Source organism: Sphaerodactylus townsendi, linkage group LG01 (assembly GCF_021028975.2).
Source record: "Sphaerodactylus townsendi isolate TG3544 linkage group LG01, MPM_Stown_v2.3, whole genome shotgun sequence".
Taxonomy (NCBI): domain Eukaryota; kingdom Metazoa; phylum Chordata; class Lepidosauria; order Squamata; family Sphaerodactylidae; genus Sphaerodactylus; species Sphaerodactylus townsendi.
Genome location: NC_059425.1, coordinates 73,396,683 through 73,421,126, shown reverse-complemented (window position 1 = coordinate 73,421,126; position 24,444 = coordinate 73,396,683). Strand labels below are relative to the sequence as shown.

Sequence of the window (24,444 nt, the reverse complement as noted above, 5' to 3'; positions counted from 1 at the left end):
CACACAAGCATAACTTAGTCACCTTCAGGAGAAAGCCAGTCCCAGCGGCTCACACAAAACTACTGGTGGTAAGGACTCTAAAGCCAAATACAGGTCACTGAGACCAAAAGAGCACCTCATTTACTTTGAAGCAAGGTGATAGAATGTTTGACCTTGGAAAAACTGAAAGAGCTTGCCAATATATTTTTTGCTTTAGTGTGGTTATCTCCTACCATGAAAATACATGAAGAATTAACCTGCTTTTAGGACCAGAATCCATATCAATTTGGCCACAAACCTGGTGGTTTACAATGGGTTTCTTCAAGAAACGTACAAAGGCATTTGCATTGTGACTAATGTAGTTGATTCATTTTCCAGTATTAACTGTACCAGATAGGTGTGTGAGGAGCAGAATATCTGTGCAGTATTTATTCCAAATCCTGCAAATTTCAAATTTGCATATATTTTGAACCCAGCTCCTAGGTTTATTAGCCAAAGCAACCTTTTGTCTCTTCTTTCTAGAAAAGATCATAAGTAACTCTCAGTCACAAGGCTCGTTTTCAACTCAAGACTTGCCTGTCATTCCCAAACTCTTGCCTACATTACTGGCTATTTCTAAAATCAGGCAAATGATCTATTTGCATCTGGAGATGAAATGGTAGGCTCTTGAACAAACTCCCTCACACTTTGGCAGATCAAGGGCAGTGCTGTTAACTCAGGCCCCTTCTGCACATGCAGAATACACTTTCAATCCACTTACACAATTGTTTGTAAGTGACTGTGCTATTCCGCACAGTAAAATTCAGCTCCAAAGTGGATTGAAAGTGCATTATTCTGCATGTGCGGAAGGGGCCTCAGACTCATTCTCCAGGGTCTTGGGTGGAGGGGGTCTTTTATCTGGAGATGCAGACTGAACCTGAGACTTTCTGCCAGCTTTCCCACTGAGCCACAGACCCTCTTTCTGGTTTTGCATACATAATTTGTGCATGTTCTTCAAGAAGCCCAACCTAACCCCACATACAGAAACTCGTTCTTCATAATAATATTCAGTCAGCCTGCAAATCAACCTTTTGACACAGGACAGCAATAAAGCTCCGTTGCTAATGGAAATAACAAACTGCACTGGATATTGCAATGTAAGTCAATTGGTATATATTTGCAAATCTAGGTGTTTTTATCCCAGTATTTTAAATCTTGGCAACAGGTAAGAAGGTAGAATCACCAGATGAATGTGAAGGCAAGGCATACAGAGTGGTGCAGGGCACTGAAGGTCTACCCTCTGAGCAGGGAGAAATTCTCAGTGCCTACCATTGGTTTAAGTCTTCTCTAGGAAACACCAACACTCTTCCAGTTAGTTCTTGTCTATGACAGCTTTGCATTTTTTTTTACAGGTCAGGATTTTAGGATGTAAAATACTGTGCTGAATTGACACAAGTGCAGAACGTAAGAGTCTTATCTTGAAAAATGAGATGAACGATAGAACCTGGAGGCTGATCTCTTATCCAGCTTCCCTGTTGGACCCACTGAAAGATACAAAACAGGCTGCCTACCTGCAGCATCTTTGAAATTTAATAAAAAGGAGAGAGAAGTTCTGTTTCAAAAGTACCAAAAAAACATTTTCCCTTTATAATGTCAGCTTGGATTAAGAGGGTAAAATCCAAGCTTCTTAAGCAGAGCCAGCCTCGCGTCCAGGACTGAGAGCAGATGCCTATGGAGAAGAGGACAATAAAGTCCAGTTTCTGCATTGCAGCAGAAATTTCCTCAAAGTATCCTGCTCCTGGGGAAACAGGATAACAGGGCAGGGTCACTGGGCAGTGCAAGTAGTCTAGGCAGTCCAGGATAAGCCTTTTCTCCATTTTGCTGCTTCTTCAAACATAGCTGGCTTCCCTTACAAAGTATGCCCCAGAACATTCTTTAATCTACCCTACTCTGCAAGGGAGTCTGCAGAACAATCCAGATTTGCAGGGAGAGCTAGCTGGCTGTGCTAGAAGCAGAAGACAAGCCCAAGTGCACACATGGCTTCCAGGTATTATTAGTCCCAGGGAGAACCATGTGTGTGCCACAGAGTCCCTTTCAAAGATGAAGAGGGTCAGGAAAGCACATTCTCTGTGTGTGGGTGCCCTCCTTCCACACTAACCTGCAAGGAGCAGTTTGTTTTTAAAAAGCATACATACCTTGAGATAGCTCTGAAAAGGGATGTTTCAAGAAGGCAATATTTGTGCTTTTTTAAACTGAATGCAGCAACTATACATCCCAGGAAAGTACCTAGTGTCCCAAGAACAAGTTGGGATTGTAGCTCAATAAGAAGGGAAGATGTCTAATAGACACCTAGCAAAAAAGGAAAAAAGCAAGAACCAAGATATTGGGGAACAGCACACAGCTGGAAAATGTCCAGCAGTGGGGCAAAAGAACACACAGGGTATTCCAATCCTGAAAGGAGGAAGATCTGATTTAAGAGGGGCTATTAGGCAGTAGGACCATTCTGAAGCCCAAAGTCTCCACCAGTCAGTGATGTTTTCTTGTAAAAGAGGCTGGAATTTGCAGAACCGTCCCAATTTCCCCTTCCGCCAACTTCTTTTTTGGGGGTGGGGGGGGGGGGTAACATAGAAAATTTAAAAGTGTTATATGCAGTTCCAAGGTGATAAGCAGAAGGGGCACTGCAGCACTGCATCCAAGGACAAGAAAGCTCTGACACATTTTGTTCATAAATAAGCCTTCTCCAAAGAAAGGGGCTGCAGAAGAAATCTATATTATTACTTTCTCCCCCCATTTAACAGAGCGCCCTGCCAGGCTTGAAATGCTCAGACAGTAAGGCAAGAGGAGGAAAGGTCCCTTCGCTTCCTCCAAGCCAACCCCCAATGCTTAAGAGTTTGGTGATAGCCCCAGGGGGTGGGGGCTATCACTCTGCCTTGCAGCCCCTAAACTTTCTGCACTGTGGTCTCAACAGGCGGCTTCTTTGCCCTCTTCTTCATGCGGCTGCGGGCGTAGACGCGGAGGAAAAGTGCTATGAAGACCACGGCTACACCTAGCCCGCCCACCACTGTGACCGCGTGGCCATAGATGAGGCAGGAAAGGAGGATGGCAAAGGCTTGCCGTAATGTCATAATGATGGTGAAAACAGCTGCGCCAAACTGGTTGATGGTATAGAAGATAAACAGCTGCCCAAAAGCTGAGCACACTGACAAAAGCACGGCATGAGCAGCAAACTCCGAGTGGCGGGCCATGAAGCGAACTGACTCCAGTAAGGCGCCCTGCTCTAGCAGCGAGCCCACAGTGAAGAGGCACGAGAACACATTCACCCCAAACATCATCTGAACAGAGGACATCTTGTAAGTGAAGAGCGCATCCTGCCAGTTAGAGGTGAAGCTGTCAAAGACAATATAGCCTGCCAGGAGGATCACCCCAGAGAAGGTGGTGACAGTAGAGAGATGTTTGTGGTGTGTGCTGGAGAGCAAGAACATGCTGACCCCTACAGAGATAAGTGCTGCTGTCAGGTACTCCCAGTACTCGTAACTCTTCCGGGACACCAACTTTCCCATCAGCATGACCGGAATCACCTTGGAGGCTTTGGCCAGCACCTGGGTGGGGAAGCTGATGTACTTGAGCGCCTCATACTGACACCAGCTGCTGAGGATGTTGGAGAGGGAGGCAAAGGAATACTTGTACATGGGGGCACCATGGCGGGGCTGTTTGGTCAGGGCACAGTACAGGCCAGCTACAGTGCAGGCAAGAATCCGGTTCATGAAGACAAGGAACTGGGAATCCTTGAACTTCTCGCCAGGGTCTGACTCAGTCGCTCCATATGTCCTGGTCATCACACGTTCCTGGAGGACACCCCATGTCAAGTAGGAGATCTGCAGGGCGAGAGAAAAAAAAAAGTTTAGGAAAGCAAAGACAACTGTGACAAACAGAAAGATGGAAAATTTGACCTACAGGAACTTTTATAGCTCTTCTGTTAACTCTGTCAAGCAAGCAAGTTGACAAAAGACTTTCCCTGCACATATCCATAAGGTCATCAAGAGGCAGAGCCAACCAGTGCATTTCACTGCAGAGACCCATAATAGCTTATATACTAGGCACTACCTGCTGTTATTGGAAAGGAGAGGAAGAGAGATGTGTGCACAGAAGCCAAGAACTGCTACAATTCTAAACATGCTAGACTATGCCTAGTCCGTGCCTTGATTCTAACTTTGGAACAATATCTATTAAAATAAAATCTACTCATAAACCACCTAAAATCTTATCCACATCCTGCAGAAACAGTGATAAGGCAAAGCACACAAAATTTCCAATGCAGCAGCCTCTACAGAGATCTCTCATCTAACTGAACCCACAGTTCTATCTTAACTCAGAAATCACTGATATATTGTGCAAACTGCCAAATTGTACAATTCTGAAGCCTTCAGTTAGGTCTAAGTCCGGCAAAACCTCAGCACAAGCTTGCAGCATTGACTAAAGCTGCTCAGAGAGAATGCGATTAGGGTGGGGAACTTGATTCAACTTCAAGGTCTGCTTAGCTATGAACAAAAGACATTTTCAGCAAGGCATTTTCCCAATGTTATTCATGTGTGAAAATGTAGCAACAGTCCAGGCAACAGTCATCTCAAGGTTAGGTTACTGTAACCTGCTCTACATAGGGCATCCCTTGAGGCTGTTCTGGAAATTGCAACTGCAGCAGCAGGGACTCCATGGACAGCATATATACAACCTGTGCCCTTCCAGCTGCACTGGCTCCAGATGGAATACCAGAACAAGTTCAAGGTTTTGTTACTAATCTTTAAGCCCTAAATAGCCTGGGACCCTTGCATCTGTGGGACTGTGTCTCCCAATATACGCCCCAGAGAGCGTTGCGCTCTAAAAGAAACAACCTTCTAGTGGTCCTCGGACCCAGAGTTATCTGGCTGTCCCCAATCAGGGCTAGGACTTTTTGGCTCTGGACCCGGCCTGGTGGAACTCTCTAACTAGTGAGGCTGGGGCCCTGTAGGATATAGTTCAGTTCCACGGGGCCTGCAAGACAGAGATGTTCTGCCAGACCTATGGTTGAGGACAGCGATTGTTTGTACACAAGCTGGCCTCTCTCTTTTTCTTTCCCTGTTCACTTTCCTCCACACAGCCCCCATTTTTCCATTCTTGTTCGACTCTATGAATAAATATGGTCTCTGGCTAGTCAGTTTTTGGGTCTCCCACTTTTATCCTCCTCCCCAACCACTGAAAGTACATCAACCACTACACTGGGAGTGCCACGCTATTTATAGAGATGGTGTGAATAACATGTTGAGTTTTTAATATTAGAAATGGTTTTATACTTAGAGGTGATTTTATCATTATAATATGTAGAGTATTATTGAAGCTGAAGTTTGTAAATCATTATTTTTATTATTGTAGTTTTTGTTGGAAGTCGCCCTGAGCCCAATTTTTTGCCAGGGGAGGGCAAGGTATACATTGAATAAAATAAAAATAAATAAATAAAACAGTCACCTCCAGATTATAGACTACTATAACTTGCTCCACACAGGACTGGCCTTAAGACTGCTTCAGAAACTTCAACTGGTACAGAATCCATCAGCCCAGGTCCTTCTGAGGCTCCAGGGAGGGCCCATATTTAACTACTTCTCCACCAGCTACACTGGCTTCAGGTGTAGAATCAAATCAGATTCAAGGTTCTGGTGTTAACCTTTACATTCCTTAACAGTCTGGGGCCCTCACATCTGCAGGACTGCCTTTCCCTATATACCGCCCCCCCCCCCCCCCCGAGGGCATTACGTTTAGCTGAGAACAACTTGATGGTGGTCCCTGGCCTGAAATCTATCTACTGTCCTCAACCAGAGTCTGGTAGAACTCCCTTTCAAGTGAGACCCAGACGTTGCCAGACTTGCCACAATTCCACAGAGTCTGTAAAAAAGAGATATTCCATCAGGCCTATGGTTGAAGACAGCGACAGCTGCCATCTATTTGGCCTCTCTCCTGTTCCTTTTCCTTTAGGACCTCTGAAGTTACCTGTTCATTTCCATCAAAATTCCAGTTATTTCCTTTCCTGCCTTTTCCCCTCTGATGGGCTCTTATGTTGGAATGTTTCATGGCACCATTAGAATATTATTCTATAAGGTTTTAACATGAGTATTTGTGATTTAATTGTAAATTTATGATGTAAGCCATCTTGAGCCCAGTCTTGTTGTGAAAGAGCACATTTAAAATCAAACAAATGAATAAATAAAAACAGGATTATTGTGAAGATTAATGAGATAATGACTGCAAAGCCCTTCACACAACACGTGCTACATGAACAATAATTCCTACCACCACCAGGTAGCCAAAACTAGAGTTGAGAAACGATTTCCTTTCCTCATGATCACGGAAGTTGTTTGCAGTAATTCTTGAGGCACAGCACTGCAGAACACATCTGTTCTTTTACCTGTAGGCCTGTTGCACAGAACAGCAGCTTAAAAATTTGTCGGGCTGTAGAGGATTCTACAGTCTCATTCCGAGCTGCCAGCAAGGCATCATCCTGGTGTCCTGACTTGGCCTCATTGCCAAACACACATGATTTGATGACTGGAAAGCAAACTCCTCGACCTAAAAGGCAGAAGGAAAAGCACATCAGCCACTGCAATACGGCATAACAATGCACTGAGGAAAAGATGCATCCATTAAAACAGACCACAAATGGTATCACCCCAGCTTGGATTATCAATGGCACTTCTAGTCACCACCTGTCTCTTGTTTAGCCCATGATAATCCACTTTGTGCACAGTGCATGCTGCAGCTAAAGACGACAGACAGATGAACTAATTTAGCTCCCAGCAACATAGGAAGTTATAGAGATCCTAATACAGAAGCTCTGCAGCTTGTCTTACAAGGCCACAGTCTGACTGCCACTTGCAGCTCCCCAAAATTTACTCAATAGAAACAGCTCCAGATTCACAGCTTGCTAGGATGATGGGACCTTTGAAGCTGGGCACTGCATGAACTCCATCAGCATTTTAAGCCAAGAATGAATTCTGTTGGGAGTTTCAGATCTGCAACAGTGTACCTGAAGGAGTGAAAGAGAGCATTATGCGCCTCATCAACTGTGCCAGGAAATAGAGGTCTACCAGGTTCTTACCTGTCTCAAGATAATTTTTCTTCTTGAAATACTGTATCAGCAAGAAGCCTGGCACCACAATGCTTGCATAGCCTGCTGCATTGACCAAGAAACGGAACACCCAGAAGTCTCCCCAGGAGTCCTGGTGAGCCACAGGTACCTCTTCATTGGCAGCCACTGTGGGGAGAGCAGCCAGCACAAGAGCCAGGCAGAACCTGCTAAGACAAAGAGCAGGCAGTAAGAAATAAATGACAAGTCACCACATATGGGAAACATGCAAGATTTACACACACACACTGCTCCTTCCCGTTAAGCAACCTGCAAAATCAGGACACCAAGAACAATATGGCTACACCTCTATGAACAGGATTTTCAAAGCAAATGTGCCAGAAGTTGTGGCTTCACTAGAGAATCAGGCACCAAGAGAAACTACTACCTGTTTCACAACCTGATATGATGTCAGGACAGAGACCTACATGAGCTTTGAATACACCAAAGCCTGGGCCTTTTATGCAAATGACAATGAATTCTAATCATCACCCCCTTTTTGTAGTTCAACCAAACTGTGCATATTAAGCAAATAAAACAGAACAGAGAAGATGGAATTGGCAGATAACAGGTCCTATTTAATAATAAAACCAGAGTGGCCTTCCCACAAAGCAAACAACTGTAGCATCTGTGGGTTTCACTGAGAATTTTAACACAGAAAGGAACATTGCTGCCATATGGCAAAGGCAACTCCCAGGAAATAAATATTCTAACTGCTTTCTTGTCAGCAGAGAAAGCAGAAGAACTGCACCTTTCACTACTGCCTAGAAGAAACCATAAGGGAACACATTTGTTCAGGGAAAGAGCCAAACAGTAGTAGTGTGGTCATGCAGCCATGAGGGCGGGCTTAAAATTTCCCTGTGGAACAACTTGTACTCAAAGTGCATACCAGCCCCACTTAAGCAACTCCAAAGAAGTGCCAATCAAATAAGGTAGGCAAATTAATGACCAAGAGCCCTCACGATTGCACTTTCGTCCCATGGACAGCTGATGAATTCTCCATATCTCAAATTTAACACATATTTGAAGTAGGCACTGCAGCTGGTTTTTGTACAGAAATTCAGAAGAGGTGAGTCGTGGGGGAGGGAATCCTAGCCATGAGAGGCAGACCACTGAAGACCCACAATCTGGCCATGAGACTACTTTGGCAGTGGTCTGCACCCCAACTGGATTATCTGAGCCTAAAAGGAGCTACAGTATTCAGCACACTTCCCAGCTATCCTCTGCCCCTGGGAAAGAGAAAGGGAACAACACTGGACAGGGGAGTAAAGGCCCTAGAATAGCCCTAACAGCACAACGGCCAGAAAGGGAAGGTCAGCCTGGCCCAACAGCAGACACATTCTAACTATCAAACTATATCTCCCTCTCTCCATTTTCCCTTCAGCTTCCTTTCAGTGAGCCTTTTTAAGATTTTAAGTCAAAGGTAGGAATAGTTTTCTTCACTGATACAAGTTGAAAAAATGACTAACAGAAAAAGCAGGGTGTAAATAAAACAAATTAATAAATGTAGAATTTTTTTAACGGCTAGAGCCCTCTCACTAATGGGGAAAAGGTACCACTTTCAAAATATTAATTTTTGCAGCAAGGCACAATATTTTGAAATGCCCTAACTATAAACTTTGGACATAACAATGATGGTTGATCTTCTATCTTAAAAGTATGAAAGCCCAGGAAAAAATAAAGGAAAAATGACGGGTGAAATGTTTTTAACTAGGACTTGGGGAGGGGGGGGGGAAGGAAAAAAATCCCATGAAGTGTTCCTTCTTTTGGAAGAAGTGAAATGCCATTTAAGACAAGGATTTGCTCACTCAAAATGTGTCATGTGAAGATTTTTATGTTAAACATTCTATAGCAGCGGTTCTCAACCTGTGAGTCGTGACCACTTTGGGGGTCGAACAACCCTTTCACATGGGTCGCCTAAGACTCTCTGCATCAGTGTTCTCCATCTGTAAAACAGATAAATGTTCAGGTTGGGGATCACCACAACATGAGGAACTGTATTAAAGGGTTGCGGCATTAGGAAGGTTGAGAATCACTGTTTCCTTGCAAATTGCTTCTTGCCTTCCTCTGGTGACTCTGATCTAGCTTGCCAGAGAAACTTGTCCTTTTGACCCAGTCCCTTGGTCCACCTTCAAGCAATGTGACACAGACTAAGAATGATGCAGCTTCTCTCCACAACAAGCTAAAATCAATGCCAGTATTTGAAGTGATATGTTTATTGTTTTAAAGTGATTAATTCTATATGTCATAATGAGAAAGCATGATGGAATAGTCCAACATTAACTTATTATCCAAATTTGCTGCTTAGTCTTGGGATCTTCTGATTCCAAGATTTTCCTTCTAAACTTCAACAAGGATATGACACCACAGCCAGATATGCTAAAGCTGTGCATGCTAAAGCTGCAAATTACGTTCTAGTACAATATTGCCCCAGAAAGTATTTCAGTTATTTTCTGTGGTGAAACTGACTGTTGAATGGAAAGGCAGGGTCTTCTATATTAATGTAGATATTCTTGCACAGATATACATTGAGATTAATTATCTTTGTCATCAATATAATTTGCTCTGCTCATGTGTGGTTTTTTAAAAAAATTATCTTAACTATTGGAAATTCAAGTTGAGTTGCATGGAATTGTTTGACCAAGTTACTGTAAAGTGCCCAGTTCCATTATGCCTATATGAAATAAAAGATGACACTGGAATAAGTTTTGTTAGTCTTTAAGGTGCCACTGGATTCCTGTTTTATTTTGCTGTAACAGAGTTGCAGTTGCCCAACTGGAATTATTTTCAAGTAACACACTTATTTTTAACTCCAAAATTTGTACTTTCTGTTTTTAACTTTTATTTTTCCTGTCACTTAGATGGCAAAACTAAGATACATGTAGTAAGGCAGAATAGGATGCAGCAGTTTGCAGCTTCAGTACTGGGTATATGTGAAATTTTGTCTGTAGGAAACCAGGGTATTTATACTTCTATATTTCATAAACATTCCCAAACACTGCAATGTTGTATGCTAATTTCTAATGTCAGTTCTCCAAAATAACCCCACCACCCACCATGATTTTGACATTTCTGGACATTTTACAACTTGCACAGCCCAATTCAGATGGGGGGATGAATGCTCATAGGGAGTGGCAGAGGGCTGCACTGACGTGTTTGCCCCCTCCACCAGCACAAGAGGCCGGTCGCCCCTCAGCTCTGTGGCAGAGAAATCCAAATGTTGGGGCCGCTGCAGCATAGACACTGGCATGGTGGCAGGGAGTTCACAGGGGTGGAGCTGACAGCTTCCACCGGGGTTGCAGCCAGGAACACTGCTCCCCCCCACCCCCAGTCCTACAGATTGTTTGGCCTATGGAGTGATCCAGGCTGCAGGAGGTTTTTTGTTTTCCCTCCCTTCTGCACCGCCTCCAGCCGCTGCAGCACTCCCCCCCACCCCCCAAACTAGATTGCACTGTAATTTTAAGAACCGTATCTTATGCATGGTTACTAAGAGGTAGGTTTCTACCGAACCCAAAAGAGCTTTCAGAACACTGAGAATCTAATTAAAGATTGCTAGTCTCTATCAAGCCCTTCTGCTGTTCTTCCTGTCTCCTTCCCTCAGGCAGGGAAACCCCAATGGGCAGCTATGTCTTGCAACATTTTTTGAAAGATATAAAACCAAAGAAGATCAGTTGTAATAAGATTTCAGGAGGTGTTTAAACACCTATTTCATTCTGAAGTCATTTTCAGTGCCATGTCATCTGGGATTGTTTTTTTATGCCATGGTAAATATGATCAAAGTTACAGAAATAACTGCTGGAAAAATCCCCACATCTCATTACAGAAAAATTCTGACACCCAGGAATTTCAAACTTTTTGCTTTCAGCTCTGAATATACACCTATGTGGGATGTTAAATGGGCACAAAGCAGTGTAAAATGCTCACTCTGTAACCAGAAATCTGCATCCCATACCATCAGATTTTGGGGAACCATGTGAAACCAAAAACCATAGCTTTCAGAAAACTCAAGACAGTATGGCTGTTTCAGCCTGTTGCTGGTGCAGTTTGTGATTTACTTTACAATGGCTGGGGCTTGACACAGCTGAAGAGGTATCTCAAGACTATCCATGTATGACTGACTGTTGTGCATAGACAGTGTAAGGCTTGGACACATGAAACTCAGGTTTAGATCCTTGCGTTGCCATGAAACTTCCCTGGTGATCTTGGGCAACCCTTACAAGCGTTGTTGTGAGGACAAAACAGGAAAGAGGTACAAAGCATTCTGCAAATTCAGAAGTATTACACAATTAGTAACGAACTTGGGAAAACTAATCTAAAACAATTCAGCATTTGCACCAACGATTTTGCCACGATCACCTGGGAACAAAGCAATAGGCTGTGAAAATCTCCACCACAATGACAGGTCCTGTGTACTTCATCAAGATAGCAACAGATATCTTACCCACCAAAGCTGGCTTGTATTATTCCCAAGGCACAAATTAAGCCTTTCTTCAAATATCATTGGCAGCTTGACAGCCCAGCCCAGCCTGATCTTGTCAGAAAGCCTGGAAGCTAAGCAGGGTCAGCCATGGTTAGTACTTGGATGGGAGACCACCAAGGGAAAACGGGCTGCTATGCAGATGAAGGCAGCAGCAAACTACCTCTCCTCATCTCTCCTCTTGAAAACCCCAACTATTATTAATTCAAACATAATTTTTGAAGTAGCTGTGGTTTTCGGGAGCACAAACTACATAGGAGTTTTTCAGTATGATTAGCTACTTTAGAATAGCACCGCCCACACTTTTTTTTTCAAACCTGGGTTTCCCAGATTCTTGTCTGACACTTTAACCACTACACATGATGGCTCTATTCCCACATGGTTGAGACTAATTTCAGCAAGGCTGTGTTGAAACAGCTCCGGGATGGAGTCGCAATCCTGGTCTTCCCAATAGAGGAATAAAACAACCAAACAACATTTTTGCTCTCCATTTTGGATCATCAGCTCCCTTGTCACTGAGGCTCCTTCATATGCTGTATTCCCCAGCCTGTCCAGCTACCTTCAGATAAAGAAGCTCATGATACACTTAGTGCTCTCATTTCTGTCAGGCAAGCAGCACCAGCATTGGTATGAGGCATGAAAGAACCTTTCATAGGGTCAAACCCACAAAATAATCAGGAAGCCAGCATTCATATATACACATCTACTGTTCTTGTTCATTCTGGACAAGCATACCTTTTTTGTACATTCTCTCTCTCTCTCTCTCTCTCTTTCTCTCTCTCAAATCCCTGCAGATAGGCTGTTCTGTGCTAGGGCAAGACAGATCTGGGACAAACTTGGCAGGCCCTTTTATTTCAGTCTTTGGGGCAATGCAAAAGCTGAGTCTAAAGCAGGAGAATCCAGTTCTAAGCTGCTAATAGAAATAAGACAACAGGAAAGGAAAGCACACCAAAAATATGAAGAAAATACCCTTCACTTGTAGTTCCCCTGTAATAACTGTTGTCTGGTCACCCTCTTCAGCTTTGATCTTCAGTCCCAAGATCCCACCACTTTCTAAGACAGGAATATTGAAATAATCTGTTACAAGAGCAGATGTGGCCTAAATCAGCCCACTGGACACTTATCATGTAGGGCCCTTCTTCTCTGAGGCAAGGAGTGATCGAGTAATTCCCACTCCAACTGGGGAAGCAGGAAATATTTTTCTTCTTTCTGTTGCTTGGTGGGAGCTACCCTTTCCCACAGTTCAGGTAACTCTGCTAGCTGTTAATTGCTCAACTATGAAAGGTACTAATTCTTAGGGGAAAAAACTACTTTAAAACAGGGAAGAACAATAATAGCAACCATGTCTATTAAAAAAAATGCAAAGACAGTTTGGAATAAGTCAGGAAAAAATACAAACAGTAGTTAGAAAGATACCAAAAGAGGAACCTGTTAGTAAGTAACTTACAGATGATGTTTTGGAAGGGACAAGATGTCCTCCTTATCTCAGAAAAGAAGGGCCCTTCATATTAAGTGTCCAATACTGTTCTCTCTCTGAGGAGAGGATATCTTGATTGGGACTTCCCATAGCTGTGTCCCTGTCATCTGGATGGGTCATCATCCTCAGCTTCCATAATGTATTGGAATACCCTTCTCCTGAAGGTAGCATCGGCCGAACTGTACTGACTGATTCTGTAATGTTTTATAAAGGTTGATAGCAAGGTGCAGGTGGCTGCTCTGCAAATCTTCTCTGCTGAAGCATTTCTGAACAAGGCTGCTTTCATTGCAGCACTTCTGATGGAGTGTGCAGAGATGTTAGATGGGGACATGAGTCTCTAAACTTTGTTACATTCCACTATGTAGTTCCTCATACACTTACTAATGGCCCTAGGTGACAGCTTTTTCCCTTTTTTGGAGGGGCGAAATAGATATGAATAGAGATTCTGATTTTCTAATTGATTCAGTCCTGATTAGGAATGCTTTGAGGCCATGCCGTACACTCAACTTGTGTCACATTTCTTCCTTAGGATGTGAAGGATTGGGTCAGAAGATAGGTAGGCAATTCTCCGGTTAATGATGAAAGGTGGAGTTTGCCTTTAGACAAAAGATGTGATCTGTTATTAGAAGGACCTAGTCCTTATGGAGCATACATAAGCCTGGCTTGATGGAAAGGGCACTCAGTTCTGATACTCTTCTGGTCGAACTGATGGCTACAAGGAAGTCTGCCTTCATCTTTAATCACTTAAGTTCTGTTTCATTGATGGGCTCAAAAGGTTGAAGCCCAAAGGACCAGATTGAGCTTCCAGGAAGAGAATCTATGCTACGGAGAAGGGTCCTGTAGTGTGGCACCTCTCATGGGATACGTGGGTGCCTGGTGATTTTGTGTCCTTCAAGAGCCACAAACAGAGCCACAACATGACGTTTGAGAGTGGATGCCCTGAGACCTCTTTCAATCCTTTCCTGGAGGAGATTCAATATCTCCCCTACTGACGGGTTAAGACTCTGTACCCTCTTCCTCTAACACCATCTGATAAAGACCTTCCAAGTGGCATTATAGATTCTGTTGTTGGAGGTCTTCTTGGAGGCCAAGATTGTGGACATGACAGCCTGACTATACCCTAATTTAGTAAACGACTCGCATTCATTTTCCATGCATTCAAATTTACCTGCTAGTCTGGATGAGGATGTCAGATTGGATTCTGATGGACCATATCTGCTGAGATTGGGATATGGAAAGGTTGTGCCTATGACAGCTGGAGGAGGTGGGTGAGCCATGGACAATCCAGCCAGTAGGGTTGGCTGCCTAAATTGGGAAGCCTGCAGTGGGCTCGCCAGGCCAGACCAGCAGTGGGAGTGAGGGCTTGCCTCAGCTGGCTCACAGGCCTGATAAGCCCTCTCAAGGGGCTGGGTCCACCTGTTTGACATCCCTACTCTAAGATATTAGAAAGAACTATTTAAACAACACCGTCACATTTACAATTCAGAATCCAACACTCAAAAACCAGTAGGGGAACATTTTAATCTTCCAGGACATTACACTGCTGACCTAAAAGTGGCAGTTTTGAACAGAGATTAAAAAGCGAGATTGGAGTTCATTCACAAGATCAGAAGAATGGACCCCCCACTTGGCTGAACAGAGACATAAAATTCTTATCTCACTATAGATGCTAATTTTCTGCCCTCAAACATTTCCCCTCTGCTCGGGGGATGCTGGTTTTGCATGCTGACCATCTTCCCTGCAACATCCCTCCCACCTTATGACTGGGATAGAAGGACTCAGCCATCTCCACTCCTACATGAAGGCAGCTTTGACTCTCAAAAACTTATTTCCCAAAAATGATGTTTGTCTCTACGGTGTACTGGATTTGAATCTTGCTCCTCTGCTGCAGACCAGTGCAGCTACCCTTGGGAAACTCTTCACAATCAGGATAGTGTAACAATAGTACTGAGTGGGTTTTACTCAATTGTTTTAATGTGTGGATTATAAGGGACACCAGTGAAAGAGCGAGTATAGAACAGGAGGTATAACAACTCCAACCTACTTAATGTAGGGTGAGGTCTCAGACCTACTGCACTGAACAACTTCTCAAACAAGGACTGAAGGGGTCATTGCTCATCTTCCTTCCAATCCTGTCTTAGAGCAAGGAGCTCCCAACTCTGATAAAGTAATACTTGCTCAGGATGTTTCTTCCTTCGAGGAAAATTTCAGAGACTGGTTACCTATCACTACTTATATCTCACCTGAGAGTATCTGACCTGAGGGTTTCCAAAAATGTTTAGAATCGACAGATGATAGAAACAGAAATACATGCATGAATATCATTTTTAAAAAGCCGGTCAGAATGTATTGGTCTATCTCTGTCTTCCTCTCTCTCTGATGTCTTTGTTGACCTCAGAAGGTACATTTTAATGGTTTAGGCTCTTATGGGGTTAATTTGCAAAGGTGCAGTTAGCCAAAGCAAGAGCACCACAGTAACACAGAGCAACACCACAGTAACATCACAGAGCGCAACCTGATTGGCTAGGGTGTAATGGTATAGCTGGCAGCCACAGATAGAGTGCGCTGGCTGTTATAAAAAGCAGGAAAAAGCCTGTCTGAGTTAGGAATTGGAAACTGAGACTGTGTGGAGAGAGACACAGTTTGAGTAGTCAGACACAGATCGTGTCAGCCCACAGATCCTTCAGTCTGGAGATCTTGTCTAGTGGCAGAGAGGCCAGAGAGAGGAAGGCTAGGTGGCCAGATTCCTCTAAGTAATCTCCGAGAGACTGAGAGGAAGGACCAGTGTATACCAGAGGCTAGAGGCCTAGGTGGTGGGAGACTAAAGGGAAACTTATTAATTACATGGCGACCATCCTAAGCCAGTGTAAAAATCCCTTTGGAGATAAGGGTGGGTGTTTAAGGAGTGGGTCCTGGACCATGTGTGGAAGGTTTACCCTAAAGTCTGTACTAAAAGCCAATTTTATTGAAACTGCTTGTAACTGAAACAGCCCAACAACCTGCATTTGCTCTGTGACGCTAAGAACTTTCTGCCTAAAGTAATGCTTGAGTGCCTCTCTGAACCATCACCCTGAGAAGAATAAATAAATAAATAAATATCCAGTTTTTGTGTTTAAGCTTTCAAAAGCCTCTCTTTAAGTTCCAGTTATTTTACTTCAGTTCTAGTGGAAGCATATATAAATATAGATTAGATTTCCCTGACAGGATTTTCTGTTTTAATGGCCTGTGCGTGTGTGTGCTTGAGTTGAGGGGAGTGTCTAAAAAGAAAAACCACAGCTATCCAAAATAACCACCCTCAGCAACAGGCTTCCCTCCCTTTTTGGGACCTCTGTCTTCCCTCAGGGAGTGGGTGCTGTTGCATACAGCCCAGAACTTGAAGAGAAACTCTAAACTGGGCATCTACCCCTGCCCGCAACATACCGCTCATATAGCATAAGAATTTTACCTTATTATCAGTGCTCTTTGTTCCCCAACTCTCAATGCTGGAATGCCCAACAGCCTATCTCCTGCCATGTTACTTCACATGGGAATCCTATCTTGATGAATCCCTAAGATAGAAGGTCTCTCTGTAGCTTCCCTTTACTTTTCCTCAGCTCCCCTTCTCTTCCAACAATCTCCCCCTCTTTAAGAAAACAATTGCTGTCAAAGAGAACCTTTAGCATCTATTCCCTGCCTCACAATACCTTCCTACCGGTTTGGGAGACTCTTTTTATATTTTCTGGAACCAGCAGGCCGCACCTCTCCGGGCTGTGTGCGTGTTTTCCTCTTTCATTTTTGTGTTCAATGGCCAATAGACATGCACCCAGCAACCAACATGGCAATGAATTTTATTTCTGGCTCTGCCCAGTACTAGTTAACAGGGGACCTGACAACTAACTAAGCAGATCTTCCTCAGCTCTCATCAACAAAAAAGTGATTTTAACATTGTAAAATAAAAATGAATAAAACTTAACTGCCAGGTACATGGAAATGCTATAAACATGGAGCTATTGTTCTAGCTTCAGAATTTCCAAGGGAACGTTTCTCCAGATGTTCAGAACTACACTTATCAGTTCTCATCAGCATGGCCAATTGGCCATGCTGATAGAGGCTGATGGGAATTGTAGTTCCTGAACATCTGGAGAGCCGCAGGTTCCCTACCCCTGTTCTAGCTGTACCTCTAACCTGATGACTTGCTGGAGCCCAGAATAAGTGGGGGTTGCTTGTCAGGTAGTCTTTCAAATTTATCAAGAGTGAAAAAATAACGTTCTTTTTGCACAGAATAATCATTAAAGAATGTGCAAAGAAGGCCACTCCCACATAACATCAATATAAGAGGAAGATGCTCACCTTTGAGCCATGAACTGGACCTTGATCAAGTATAACTGCCATTCATTTTCTGCACAGAGATGTTCAGGTAGCCAGTTAATTAGATACCTGGCCTTGGAGATGTGCCATGGCCCCCTTCTTGTTTAATCTGTTTCCTAATGACCTTGCTCCTACTCTGAGAACTGTTGATTCACACTGCCCTACCTTAGGGAATGTGTCACTGCCAATACTGCTTTATGCAGACCATGCGCTTCTATTACCTTGCACCAAGGTTGGCCTAACCCGACTGCTGTCTAAATGCAGTGAATACTGTACGAACAATCTGCTGTCAATCAACCCACTTAAATCTAAGATCTTGGTCTTCTCAAGCACTTTCAAGCCCACAAACTGGTACCTGGACAGTGATACCATCGAGCAGGTCAAGTTTTATAAATATCTGGGTATCATTTTTCACCACAAAGCTACTTGGATCAAGCACAGGGAGACCATAGTCAAGGGATGCAAAACTATATCCGCCGCTGTTGCAAAATTCTTTTTTTCTAAGGGTGGCAGGTTTATACTGGCAGCCCTTAGGGTGTTTAAAGTCAAGGTCTCTCAACAACGTCTTTTCAGGGTTTCCCTGTGGATTGCCTGGCACATCTCTCTGGAGTGAACCCAATCCAGTTTTCTATATAAGCTATTTGGGGTCCCTCACTGCATACTCTACGTAGTTCTTTGCCTAGAGGCAGGACAACATCTCCTGGAAACAAGGGCATGATGGATCACAAGTTCTGGGTCTGGCTATGTTTCTTCCATGATTCTAACAGCCTTATCTATCGTGCCCTTCCTGAACTTCAGATGTCTGCCTGGTGGGTCCTCATCGAATCCAAGATTCTCTCCCTGTGTTTCACTTGGGACCAGCTCCATATGCTCTCCTCCAGTGAGATCCTCTATTGCATTAAGGAGTGGTTATTTGACCAGGAATATCAATTCCTAATTGGTAAATCTAGCTTCTCTGTTCTCCCCTTTACTTTGATATCATACCAGGGAAATGTAGGACAGCCAATTACCTAAATGTACTGTTTGACCCCAAGATGAGATGGGTGATCACCAGAGCAAGAATCAACACACTGCTTCTTGCTCTATCTTCAGAGAGATTTATGACATATTTACACCAGATGCGTGCTTGCGCACATTGCCTAACCTCTGTAGAGTCATTAGAGCATATTCTGTGTGCTTGCCTAAAACTTACAGAATTTAGACCTAGTTTTTTTCTGAAGGCTCCAATTTTGGCAGGTCCGTTCTCTACAAATCCCAAATGGGACCATCTCCTGAATAATCAGGAACTTAAGATACTGGAAATGGTGGCCAATTTCCTGGTTAATACCCTGAAATAATTTTCTGGGCTTTTCTTCTTGTATTAATGATGTCTGTATATTCCTGGATTTTTTTCTTTTTACCAGTTGTATCATTCTGTTAAACCCTATCTGGAGCATACTATACATTTTCTTTTCTGATGCCCAATAAAGGTCGAGTTTGAGTTTGAACTGGCCCTGGAAACAAATGCCATAAGATAAGAGATGCCCTGCTGGATCAGACCACTGGTTCTTCTGGTCTACTGCATAATTGCATAGGACATACCCAAGAGTCCCTGTTTTCATTTATGTACAAAAGAGCAAAATCTTCTTTTTTCTTCTGAACTTTTCTAAGAGGTCTAAAGCATAGCAAGGGACACAGACATGCATTTCAGAAGGAGAACAGCATCAAATTGTTGGAGATAGAACAATGAAGACAGAGTTGAGTGCATGGGGAAAGTCTAGTCAGAACTGAACACTAGCGTAAAGAATATTATATGTCACCAGGGAAAGCCAGCCTTGTCTGACATCACTCTCACTCTCTATTGTACCTTCTGTAGGCTAATGCTTGAGCAAACCTTGCATATAGACAGCCTTCATTCAACAAAGTATCTTGACTGCAAATCAAACTTCAATGCAAAGTCTCTATGGATGCCACCCTTTGCTCACATACCACAGAAGATTTAATTCCAAGCCTGGAACTGAATGTGTTTAAAATAAGAACTTCCTATATAGACAATGAAATCTGCAAAAGGCTCTAAACACTGGGACACTTTTCATACTGATCAATTAGCCAGAACAAACGCCAGTCTCAGGAATCTGTAATGCATTGTCCTCACGTCACAATCACTGCTGATATAGAAACTATGCTGCTCCCCTAGCTACAATATTGCTGCATCTGTGTGTCCTGGCAGGAGAGAGAAAACTGAAGATTCAAGACCAAGAGAAGACACTATGCCCAAGGGAACAGTCAAAGAAATACAGTGCCACACTACACTTCTATATCTGCCTTTTCTTTCTTCTACTATCCCAACCTTTTTTTCACTTGTGTACCCCTTGGCAACCCATTTCCCCAAAATTGTACCCCCATATTAGCAAACTCATTGTCTATTTTTTTTTCACGTACCCCAAGCACTCTGGCGTGTACCCTTAGGGGTACACATACCCCAGGTTGGGAACTACTGTGCTATCAGATGAAGAACATGTTCACACACACAACACCAGGCAGAGGAAGAAAAGAAGGAAAGGGTGAGGTCCCACACATTCATTTATAAGGCCATGTTACATTTCAAACATAAACACATACTTGAAGAATAAAAAATATCCACCCTTGACCACATAGGCCATGTGAACAAAAAGAATGGATAAAGGCAACTAATCTGTGATAAACAATATCTGGAAATATGATAACAGCATTCTTTCCACTACTTTTGTAGAGAGCTTAAGAAGAGGCACAGTGTGTGTCCTTCAAGTATATATTCTGTTTTATATTTAATGTTTAGTATGCAAGGGCAATACTACAACTGTTTCACAGTCTCTCTAAACACATACACACACTGTAGAGGGCAGGGAGACATTAAATACCCAGAACTACATTGTCTGAAATCACATCTCATTTAAAACTGCACTTTACTAATTTAGTCTTTTATTTATCGACAGTCCTGATTTTGATTTTAAACTGTGATCTTCTATGTATTTATATGTGTGTGTGTGCAATTTTACACTCTAAGTCACACTGAGTTCCACAAAGTAGGGAAGCAACTAATAAAGGTTATAAATAAATAACAGTTATAAATAAAGTTCACCTTTCTAGCTTATGGATCTTACGGATAAGAACCACACATCCCAGACACCACTACCTATCAGCCAGCTGAAGCTCTTTATTGCACATATTTTGAAATAGGCACAAGCATCTCCAATCATAGATTCCTCAGACTGTTGTTCATTCTAGCACAGGGGTAGGGAACCTGCGGCTCGAGAGCCGCATGCGGCTCTTCTGCCCTTGCACTGTGGCTCCACGAGCCAAGCTGCTGGCCTCATCCTTGCCTGCCCTGCAGGCAGCAGGGTGGGCGCACCAACTGCCCATGGTTGGCTGGGCCGCGCCGCAGGCTTCCCCTCTCGCCCGCCCCGTTGGAGTGGGGCGGCCGCCGGCTTCATCCTTGCCCGCCCCATGCGCTTCTCAGAATGAGCGGAGTAAAAGGTAAAAAAAAACCCTATATATATAGTGTTATCTTTATTTTAAATGTCAAAAATTATTTGCGGCTCCAAGTGTTTTCTTTTCCTGTGGAAAACGGGTCCAAATGGCTCTTTGAGTGTTAAAGGTTCCCTACCCCTGTTCTAGCAGTATATTAACAGCAGTGATGCTAACAGCAGTGCTTTTAAAAATGTGGATCACATCTGCATTTCATCTACCTTACTGTCACACCCTTCACTACTAGCCTTAAAGATTTCAAAAACTTTCAGAGAAAAATGTATGAACCATTTAGTGGAGGTGACCTCAAAATATTTTTTCCACCTCACATAAGCACATTTCCAGTATTAGACATACTTTGTTTTAGAGTTTTTCCTTGCCTTTACCCAGAAAAGCAAACCAGGTATACACCAGCTTCCAACTCTTGAGAGTGTGCAGTTAACACCTATGCCGACCATCAAGAGTCTGAGAGTGATCCTGGACACCTCTTTATCTATGGAGGCACAGAACACAAATATAGCCTGACATTTTATCATTTTCACCAGGCAAGGTTGTTGGCACCCTATCTGTCCCAACCCGATGTAGCCACAGTGATCCATGCAATGGTCACCTCCAGGCTGGATTATTGCAACCTGCTCCATGTAGGGCTGCTCTTGAGACGACTTTAGAAACTCCAGCATATCTGTTGGGAGAAACTGCAATTTTTACTTTTGCTCCCACTTTTTATTCTAAATATACTGTTGCAGAATATCTCCTCCCAACCCTAAAAGTTTACTCACAATGGCTAATATGCAGCAGAACCCATATTCTACCCATAAGTGTGTATGGAGAAAGTGAAGGGGGGAATCTTCTGCTTCGGTAATCAAACTGGCAATGATTACAGCACGGCAAAAGCATTATGGGCTAATTAACTGAGACTACTGCGGATATTATATATTAAAATACAGTAGGATGATCATTTCACATTAATTAATCCCATACTTAAACATTAATACATGATACACCAAATTACAAGCTGCTGATAACAGAAAGCGTTTAGAATACCTTGATGCCAATTTTTTCAGAGAAAGTCATCCTATCTCTGGTTTTAAACTGGTAAAGGGGGGGGGGACCACGAGCACTAACCCCCCTCGCAGTATTATTATAATATTAGCACGTTTATACTCCGGGTAAGCCACTTTAATTTCAACAGGGCTTACAGTCAAGTAAGTGGGCATACAGTTACAACCTAAAAATCCCTTGATTCACAAATGACAATTTCGCACGGTCCGTCACTAAGGATGGATTTTACACATCTCCTCTTCTAGCTGGGTCCGCCAAATACTATTTTAAGCTCTTTGGGTACCTAAAAGCAAGGAGTCTGAGCAAACGAATTGTTCCTCTTTCCAACAGCTACCATGATAGTTTGAGAAACTCGCTCCGCTTGGCCTCCCCCTCGCCACAGCAGCGCCCAAACTCCTCGGGGGAGCCCCTTGCCCGCCCTGCGCCTCCGTTCTCCTCGCCCGGGCCAGTCCCAAACCCCGAAGTGGCAGATCTGCGTCGGAGCCTCCCTGTGCCCGCCACGGGGCCGAGACGGCGCCAACCACCAGCCCAGCCTGAGAGATGCGGCGCCTCGGCGAAACCCACCTGCGGCCCATGATGCCGGCCGGGCCGGGCCGCGCTACTGCTTCCCCCCGCCACGCTTCGCTCGGGAGAGGCCGGCCGCGCCTCCCGCCCGGCGCCGCAGGACCAGGAACCGGCCACGCGCCCCGGCCAAACCGGGACTGCATCGTCTCCACACCGCCCCCTGCCGGCCCGGAGGCTCCAAGCTACCCAGTCCGCTGTGGAGCAACCCAGGCTGGAAGGGAGAGGACGGCGGCGCTCGAGCAGAAAGCCGGTGCAAAGCTCTCGCGCGGCTATCTGTCTGAACAGGGCGTGATGTTAAATCCAAACGGTGCCTCTGGTGATCCCCCACGTGCTGCTGCACATGAGAGGAGGAGAAGACCTTCCTGGTCATCTTCATTAGCGCAACTATGGGCGTTTTCGCACACACTTTTTATTCCAGAATAAAAGCGAACCGCATTGATTCCTTGCCTTTTTAATGTAGTTTTGTCGCTCGGTGGCATTTGCACATGGCCCTGTAGTCACGCATCTTCCGGCTTTGCTTTCACGAAGTCCTCCAAGTGTTTTTTTGCACTCACAGGAAATGCGTGTGCAAACGACGAATCTGGATTGGCTGGCGCAAGGGGTCCGGTCCGGGTCCGGGGTAATAAACGTTCCTTGCGTCACCCGTGAGGGCGTTGCCTTGTTGTCACGTGAGGATGTGACGTGGGCGGATGAAGCCCCCTGATTGGTCAGGCCGTTAGCTCGATACTGCCTCGCTGCTGATTGAGACGCGATCTCGCCAGCCATTTCATATCGTGAGCCTCGAAGTTCTCGCTAAGCAATTAAGGAAGTGAGCCGAGGTATTGCTACCTCACCAGTTGTGCCCTCGCTTTGGCTACAGAACCGCTTTGTGTGCCTAAAATCAGATGGAAAAGCCATCAGCTTGCAATGCCTCCTGGATCACACAGAGGGAGACAGAGCTGCTTCTTTCTGGTTGTGACGCATTGCTGTGCCACTGGCTGCAGGGTCGTGGTCTGCAGCGAAGCCTTCATGCAACGCATTACGGCTGTGCATGATAGCTTCTGGCCGCGAGACTCCTCTGCACTATCGCCGTCAGTGGGCTGCGAGGGCGTCACTGGTCTCCGGCCGCTGGGTTGCCTTGGTCACGCCGCCCCAACGCTACGCCGCTTCTGGGTGTACCCGCACCGTAGCAGGGACTGGTGGTATTAATCCGGGCGCGGTGGTCATCATGGAACGATGAGGAATGGATGAAGAACTTCCCGCGATGAGCAGAAGAACGCTCCAGAGGATCGTGGACAGCCTAGTGCCACAGCATTGAGGCGCCAAGACACACGCGATGGGCGGGCGCTATTCGTGTGGAGATAAAGCGAAAGTGGGGATGGCCTTATCTGGCCCATCTGGCCAGTCCCAACTCCTTCAGGGATGCAAAAGGCAGCAGTTTGGAGTGGGCACCACCCACCGCTTCGCCACAGGCCGTCCATGAATCTCGTGAAGAACATCCTGTTCAAGAGGGTTGTCCGGGTTTGTGGATCCAGTGGAGAAGGTAGGCTGACAGTGGGTTTGATGGTGCTACCGCCGCTCACACTCTCACTTTTGGGTGCGTGTCTCTTGGGTCTGGTGGGCCTGGAGGTACAGGTCTCGAATTCTTCTGGAGTTCTGATTTTCAGGACAAAGGCCGGGCAGTGGGGACACCTGTTCCCCTTTCTTTATTTTGTCTCGAAATGGACGGGGGGTACTATGGCGCAGGCTTAACTCCCGTGGTGGGTAGGCCTTCCAAATAAACGCCATCGGGATAGCGCCTTTTTGGCGCAGGTTCCGAGCCCAGAGCTGACCGGGCCCAGGAATTGTGGGTATGCGTATATCTAATTTTGGAAGAAAAAGGGAGCTGTGGGGTGCACTCAGGTCAGAGAGGGCAAAAAAGTTGAACATTCTGGGGTCTGTCTT

The 24,444-nt window shown here is 44.6% G+C and overlaps 1 protein-coding gene across 2 annotated transcripts; it reads right to left on the bottom strand.

Annotated features, from left to right (window-relative positions):
• Nucleotides 1-1,114: 1,114 nt before the first annotated feature.
• Nucleotides 1,115-22,651, bottom strand: SLC35B2 (solute carrier family 35 member B2). Of its 2 annotated transcripts, none has more exons than XM_048483100.1 (4): nucleotides 22,522-22,651; nucleotides 7,082-7,275; nucleotides 6,392-6,552; nucleotides 1,115-3,833 (listed from the first exon to the last, which is right to left on the bottom strand). In XM_048483100.1, exons 1-4 carry the CDS (start codon nucleotides 22,530-22,532, stop codon nucleotides 2,898-2,900), a joined length of 1,302 nt encoding a protein of 433 aa, XP_048339057.1. In that variant the 5' UTR covers nucleotides 22,533-22,651; the 3' UTR covers nucleotides 1,115-2,897. The 2 variants fall into 2 exon arrangements, with proteins under 2 accessions (XP_048339057.1, XP_048338999.1); XM_048483042.1 differs by having other exon boundaries at nucleotides 7,082-7,278; nucleotides 22,522-22,646.
• Between the last annotated feature and the right edge of the window lie 1,793 nt (nucleotides 22,652-24,444).